General features: G+C 30.3%; 1 protein-coding gene across 3 annotated transcripts in view; it reads left to right on the top strand.

Annotated features, from left to right (window-relative positions):
- The window catches only part of LOC106478451 (neuronal-specific septin-3-like), a 48,922-nt gene that overhangs the window by 15,667 nt on the left and 24,956 nt on the right, over nucleotides 1-8,299 (top strand). For all 3 annotated transcript variants that reach the window (XM_013938995.2, XM_013938997.2, XM_013938996.2), the window contains one exon: nucleotides 3,458-3,613. In XM_013938995.2, coding sequence (XP_013794449.1) covers nucleotides 3,458-3,613 — 156 coding nt within the window. The remainder of the gene's footprint in view (nucleotides 1-3,457; nucleotides 3,614-8,299) is intronic.

Raw genomic sequence — 8,299 nt, 5'->3', positions numbered from 1 at the left:
ACATTCTTTGAAAAGGTTACTGCTTGTGTAGATTTGGTGTATCTGGATTTTCAGAAAGCATTTGACAAGGTGCCACATAAAAGGCTTGTTAAAATATTATCTCTATAGGTGTGGGGAATAAGTTAGCAAATTGAATAAAAGAGTGGCTGGATGGAGGAAAGTTGAGGGTTGTTACAAATGGAGTTCAGTTAAAACTGAATTAATGTCACAAGTGGGGTACCTCAGGGCTCAGTCTTTGGACCTTTATTCTTTTTTGGAAAGGGATCTTGGTGTAATACTCGATCAATTCCTAAAGTCACCCAAGCAGTGTGCCATTGTTAGTGGTAGGACAAATAGGACTTTAAGTTTGACCTACAGAAATACTGAATACAAGTCTAAGGAGGTTATAATTTCATTGTACAGGTCACTAGTTTGGCCACATTTGTAATATTGTGTTTAGTCTTGGGCTCCTTACCTTAGGAAAGACATTGAATTGTTGGAAAGGGTTTAGAGAAGGGTTACTAGAATGGTTCCTGGGATGAAGAGGTTGTTATACAAAGAGAGAGGCTGAAATCTCTCAGATTGTTTTCTCTTGAAAAAAGAAGAGTTGGGGGGGGATCTGATTGAGGTGTTTAAGATTGTAAAGGGAATTTATAGTGTTGATGCATCATTTTTCATATTTCATAGTGAGAATAGTAGGACTAGAGGACATGCAAATTTTGGCAAGGTAGGAGTCATCTTCAGCTAAGACAGTTTCATTTCTTTAATAGGGTGGTTGACCTTTGGAATGAATTGCCTTCAGATGTAGAAGCAGTAAATTTAAGTGAGTTGAAAAAAAAGCTTGATAAGTATATGGATGATAAGGGCTGGCTTTAAGATTTTTTCATTTTATTTTTTTAAATTTAGTTTAGAGGATGGAACAACCGAGATGGACCAATAGGTCCCATATTGTCCCAAAACATTGTTATGTTATTTCTTAAAATGTTTACTGTTGTAAACACAGCAACAACGTAGCTGTGTCCCATTTTTTTATTCTATCAAGATTTAATTAGGAGTTGGGACATTTTATGCCAACAATGAACAAAAAAGCTTCAGATGCTGTATTTTTTTTATATTTAAAGCTAGTTTTTTCAGTTGTTTTTTTTTTGTTGATAACTTCAAATTCAATCAGAAAGTAGAATATTTAGGATGGTGTTTGTTGGTTTGTCAAATGTTTTGTATATCTTGATTATAAAGAATGTAATATTGGTCCTGTTATCAAAATTATCCTTTAAATTAAATTAAATCCTAAAAACTGTAAAATAATTTTGCTTTCTATATGTAGTATATTGAACTTTCCTAAAAGTTATTTTAAAACATAATGTAAGGTGATGCATGTAGGTTCTCACAATTCAAATTATTGTAATGATTTAAATGGGAATACATTAAATACTGTGGCAAAGCTAATAGAAGTTTAGGGTATATTTATAGAGATAATGTTTACAACTTAGACTAGTGAAATTAACTCTTTATTCAAATCAGTGGTTAGAATTTACTAGGAATACTGTAAAGTTTAATTTTTCTAACAGCTGTAGTAGAGACTAACACTTTGTAAAAGTTTAACCCTTCAACTGTAGTTGACACGATGTTAGCTAAGGTGACTACAGTTGACATATGATACAAACATTTTGCATGCAACATTTTGAATGGCCCATTGCAAAAATTTGTGAATGGGGTGGTAGGCAGATTTACACAAGCCATAAACGAAGGGTTAAAGAAGGAAGCAATAATTTTTTTGAAAAATGAAGGGGTGTGCTTAAGTTTTTACTTTCTTCAAATGTGGGTTAGCTGAAACAGCCTTGGAAGACTAAGTGGTCCATTATTGTTATGTTATAGTTCTTTGAAAAACAAAATGAAGGACAAGTTTATAAAATTATATCCTTTTTTTTTATATTTAGAAGCATTCTAAAACATTTCTGTACACCTGTTGTCCAGCCTCTTAATATCTTTCCATCAATCACAAGACCAAACTTTAGTATAATAGTCAAAGTTGTACAAGAGCTTTGAACAAACAACATTAATCTTTTAACTCTTAAACAAAAATACCATAATTGTGATGCAACATCATATTAAGATGTAAATAATTTTTAATGTTTTCTTAGTCATCAAGTAAAAGGTTCTTTTAAGAGATGTCCATTGAGAACATTTCACCCACACTCTTTTGTTTTGTTATGAGCTGCATGTTGGTTTGTAGGTATAATTTTTATATAATTTTAATGCATATTTAAAGATTTCTGAAATTTGTACATGCTAATGATTCCATGTAAAACTTTTTGTCATATATATATTTTCATCAGCAGAATCCAAGAACCTTGACAGTAGTAAAAATTGTTACTCATTAAATATAATGGAAAGTAGCTTCTGAGAACTATTAATATTATGTACTAAATATGATGTTAAAATAATATACTATAATAATGAATGATTATATTTGTAGTAAATTGAAAACAAATTCTAAAAGATAGCCTATGGCCAGTGGACCTATTAAAGTCTTAATATCTAGAGCTCCAACAGTTATGAATTAGACTTGCCCAAAATATTCAAAGAATCTTTGAAATCATTGTAAATTACTTTATGAAATAAACTCTGGTTTTATCCAAGACTGAGTGAAAGCTGTGGAATAATTTTATTTGATTTTGAATACTCTTGATCATCATTACAATCAAACATCCATTATGGTAAGTAAACAATTAAGACCGAAAACCAAAATTTGGAGAAAGCTAGTACATTATTAATAATATTTTAAATGACCAAAATATCCTTATATCTACATGTACCAGAAATTTCTTATAGATCTCTCGGATGCTGTCAAAAGCTGTATGGAAGTCAAGAAGTATTCTCATCCAATCTAATCAGATGTTTATACAGAAATCCTGATTTTGAGCTCATCTTTTCTATTGATTTGTTAAAAATAAGTTTTTAAAAATAATAAATTTTAACTTCCAAGATTCTCTTTAAACCTTTTCTTCTGAAAGGCATGATCCATGCTTACCCTGTTAATGGAATGATTCTACAAGTAATAACTCTTGTCATTTTTGTGAAATTATGTTTTTGTTTATAAAATATAAGTATTACTAAAAAATTCAGGTAATGTCTATCTTTATAAAGTAGATAAGATATTCTGACAAATTCGGAAAGTCAACCTTGAAATCATTATTCTATCTATTATTTTGTAATAGTTATTTAATTATGAATATTCACACTATATTTGCATGAACTTTTTTTTGTCTTCAAAAATCTTCAGAAGTGAAATATTTTGGTTACTTCTGTTATAACAGAGATGAGGTTTCTGCCTTGTAAAAAGTAACTTTGATATTTTTCTTATATGTCTCCAGATTGGGTATGCTCATGCACGTACAAGAGTTTTATCCATGTGATTAAAAGTTCTGTTATTGTAAGTATACATAATTGCTATAATTTGATTGTTTGTTTTTTCCAGTTTTGAGAGAATCATTTCTTGAAGAGGACACCCAAGGAAGAGGTTATGTGGAATCTAAAAATATTGTGAATGTTGTTCGGAAAGTTCTTGGTATTTTTCTAACCCACACAGAGAAAGCAAAAGTATTGGGGAAAGCTGAATATCTGGCTGTTAAAGGTAAATATTACATAATGTAGAACTAATGTGTGTTAAATTCATTTTTACATGATCCAGTTTAAACAATGGCACTTACAATGGATTGTGATGATATTTGGTCACTTATTCCTTATATCAAGGTGTTCTTCTCTTGCTAAGCAAGGAGTTTGATTCCAAAGCCACACCTGCCTACAGTTGAAGGGATAGAAAGTTATGCAGAAAGGCTATAAGACAAGAATTTTAAGTTTTAAGAGTATCCTTCATTTCTTATCACACTAACTATAGTGAGAGTGTGAAAGAGTTATGGTATCTTAAAGATACACCTTATAACTTTGATTTATGCATTGACTGCATATCAGAAAACAGATCCTTTTGTTAACATCAAGTTGAGGATTTTCTTGTCAAGACCCAAGTTTACTAGTCTGGTATATTAGTTTAATTATTTTACAGAATTTTTTCAAGTTATTGTTTACACAGTGTTCTTTTTACCCTGTTTTTAATTTATTAACATCATTCTTTCACTATTCTTCAATTTTTTATGTTTTTTACATAACTATATAATCATTTTTTCTTTCAGTCAAATGTGTCCAGTGTGCTTTTTTCTGATTAAAACCACAAAATGATAAAATAACAAATTTCTTGCAGGTCATTATCATAGTCTGATGTATTGAAAAATCAATCTTTTTTTGGAGAATAAAAACATGATTTTAAACACTGTTCTTTTTTTTTTTTTAAAGACTAGAAGGACTTAAAAATGAAACTAAGGTTATTAGTTTGAATATATATAAGTATATCTCTGGTTATGGATGTGTGAGAAATATCATTTTTGATTCATGAAGATGCAAGCATTGAGATTGCATTAGGTGCATAATAAGTATTAAATGAATGGTAGTTTTTGTGTGTGAATGTATTTGTTGGTGATTTGCAGGTTCAGTAATTCATTTTGTGTGTCTGATATGTAGTGATATATACTAGTAATTGGAAAATTTCATTGGAAATAAGTTATCTGAACAGTTATTTGTGTCAGAGTGCTTGTGTAATGTTTAGCAAATTGATAATTTGAAGGAAGATTTTACATTTTGCTGAATAATTAATAGTTTGTGGAGTTTTATTATTCCAGAATTGAGTAGGGTTTCTTTTACAAATGTCCTCAGCTAAAACAATTCCAATATTTGGTTATTTGAATGTTGGTGATGTTTTAGGAAACTGTTTATGACTGAAAAGTGTTGAACTTTATGACAGTTTTACTTCAAGATATCTCCACAAAGAAGCCATTCTTCAGTTCTCTTTGTTGCTAATTCTTGTTAACAAGAAAATAGTGTTCCAGTTCATTTATCAAAAACTCTTCTATAAAAGTACATCTTTCTTATGTAGGCCATCGTTAACTCAACTGAGTAAGGGGGAGGGGAGTCAGCAGAATCTTTGTTTTTAAGAGTCACACTGAAAAGGTGAAAGAACCAAAAGAAAATGAAATGTAATTTTGATTTTCAGAAAATTGACCCTTTATCAATAAAATAGAAGATGTGTTTGATGGGAGAATTATTCATAACTGTTTCCAATATCTTGTAGTTTTAAGGAGTAGCACTATCTAAAAATCAAAGTAAAAATATATAAATGTAGTTTTATAATTAATATGGCAGTATATTTTAGGTAAAACCTTGTGTAAACTGAACAAGTGTCCAAAATAACCATTTTATAAATTTCCTTAAAAAAGCATCTTTACCTTTCAAGTATTCCATTATTAATTAGTTATTGTTGTGTGTATTGTTAGACGTTCATCCTTATGAGTGTAGTATTCCATTGTTAATTAGTTATTGTTTTGTGTATTGCTAGACATTCTTCCTTATGAGTGAAGTATTTCATTGTTAATTAGTTATTGTTTTCTGTATTGTTAGACGTTCATCCTTATGAGTGTAATATTCCATTGTTAATTAGTTATTGTTTTGTGTATTGCTAGATGTTCTTCCTTATGAACGTATTTGAAGTATGTGTGGATACTTTTGAATGTATGATCTTTTGGTTACAGAACACTAATTCTGACAAATAGCCCATACTGAAAATGTTATTGATCATTATAGTTTAAGAGATAATGACAACAAAAGGATTATTTTGTGTCCTTTAACTGTGATGCTTCTGACCTATAAATTATTTAATCTCTACTACATTTACATCTCTAATATACTTTCAGTATATGGTTAACCATTTGCTGCTTCGCAACGATCAATTGAGTATTTAATATTTGTTTTGTCAATTTGCAGAAACGTGAGGTCAAACCATCTGAAAAATATTGTCCAAAATGTGTAATTTTTTTTTATCACTGTAGTGCTACAAAAACTTGCCATATTCAGAATTATAGTTTGTATGTCTAGACCAAATATCAGATAGTTTTATAAATGACTATCACTACACTTTTCTATTTATTAAAGAAGACACCTGGTAATAAAAAGGAATAGTTAATTCATTAAAGTTTTCAGTGTTGTATATGCATGCTTTTATATGAAAAGTTTTCAGTGTTGTATATGCATGCTTTTATATGAAAAGTTTTCAGTGTTGTATATGCATGCTTTTATATGAAAAGTTTTCAGTGTTGTATATGCATGCTTTTATATGAAAAGTTTTCAGTGTTATATATGCATGCTTTTATATGAAAAGTTTTTAGTGTGTACAAGAAAAAGTTCATGCTATGTTAATGTCCTGAAACAAAGTATTAGATATATTACTTGGAACAAGAGCATTCAAGAAGATAGTTGGCAAGATTTTCATTCCACTTTGTCATTTAGCAATAGTTGGGAAAAGTCCATATAGAAATATTTTTGTTACTTTCGTTCTAACAGCGAGGTTCATTTTAATTTTTTCACTAAAATCTGTTTTATATACTTGAAACTTGAATAGTATGAAGTATTTTTTATTATTTGTAGCTTTTACTGGTGATAAATAGATAAGTTAAAAGGAAAAGACTGAATTTCTCCTTCCGTTAGTAAATATTTTCATCCGTTTTTGTTCCTCACTGCCAGTAAGTCATTCGAAACCGTCTGGACTATGTAGGCTACCCAAGTTGTGACATCATTTCTTATTTATAACTTGTTTTTTGCTTCAAAGTTCAGCAAACACTGCGTAAGTGTTCGCCCCTCAGTGGCACAGCAGTAAGTCCGTAGACTTTAATGCCAGAAATCGGGTTTCGATACTCGTGGTGGGCGTAGCCCAGATAACCCATTGTATAGCTTTGTGCTTAACTACAAAACAAACAGTGCGTAAGTGTTCGACAAATCACACACAAAAAGTACAACCTTAAAAGAAGTAAAATGCGTAAAACTAAAATCGATATACCTTGTTACAGTCGATTTTTATAGATATATAAATTTGGTTTTATACATTTTGGAATTTATTTTTTCCTTTGAAAGTGAGAAGATAATGGCATTATAATAATAGTTTTCTGTATTTCCATGTTTTTTATGGTAGAAATCCGTTATGATATTGTTATAATAGCTAGCAATTTGTTGGAAATACTTCGTTCTCAGTTTCTTATTTGCATCTAACTGTAATATCTCGTGGTTCTCTTGACCAACTTCTTTCAGTATTGATTTTTCTTTTGGTAAAAATAAACATATTTACCACTGTTTTTCTTCTTTAGAAACTAATTATTGTTGTACTGTTATTTTTTAAAAGGTGTTCATTGTGGCCGAAAACAAAGATTAACGTAGCCTTTGAGAAAATTTAAGATTAGCAGAATATTTTTTCGTCCATGAACTATAAAACTTAAAATAATACATAAATGCCAACGTTTGGTTGAGATTGATGCAACGAACAACATCAATCTGTGAAAAATTAAAAGATAATACATAAATGCCAACATTTGGTAGAGATTGATGCAACGGACAACATCAATCTGTGAAAAATTAAAAGAAGATACATAAATGCCAACATTTGGTAGAGATTGATGCAACGAACAACATCAATCTGTGAAAATTAAAAGATAATACATAAATGTCAACATTTGGTAGAGATTGATGCAACGGACAACATCAATCTGTGAAAAATTAAAAGATAATACATAAATGCCAACATTTGGTAGAGATTGATGCAACGAACAACATCAATCTGTGAAAATTAAAAGATAATACATAAATGTCAACATTTGGTAGAGATTGATGCAACGAACAACATCAATCTGTGAAAAATTAAAAGAAAATACTAATCATCAACCACAGTTCTACTATTGTGGCGCTACAGAAATGCCTGAGAGACGACAATTTCAAAGTTTTATGAATATCCTAACATCTTTAAAAATGTCTGCACCTCAAGATAAAAGATGGTGTCTGTAAATCTTGCAAAAAAGTTCGTGTTGGTGAAACGGGTAGAAATTTAGATACAAGGCTCGTAGAACAACAACCAAAAAAATGTTTGAAATGGTCGGATAAATAATGCTAATTTTCTACAGCATGGGATTATTGATCATCAAATGATCTGTAAATCAGCCAAAATAGCATTTAAGATTAGAAACTATATCAAAAGACGAATCGTGGAGTGTTTGTTAATTCAAAGGTTGTCGAACTTTAACACCTCCGAAAGTCACTTTAATTTGAACCCATCAAGTAAAAATGGCTGAAGCAGATAGACCCAAAACAGCATTTAGTTATAGCCAAGGTCTCTGGCAATACCGAGTGCTGCCATTCAGGCTCAGTAATGCTCCAGCAACATTTGAGAGGC

This window comes from Limulus polyphemus, unplaced genomic scaffold (genome assembly GCF_000517525.1).
Source record: "Limulus polyphemus unplaced genomic scaffold, Limulus_polyphemus-2.1.2 Scaffold212, whole genome shotgun sequence".
Lineage (NCBI taxonomy): Eukaryota > Metazoa > Arthropoda > Merostomata > Xiphosura > Limulidae > Limulus > Limulus polyphemus.
This window is presented reverse-complemented; position numbering and strand designations above follow the sequence as displayed.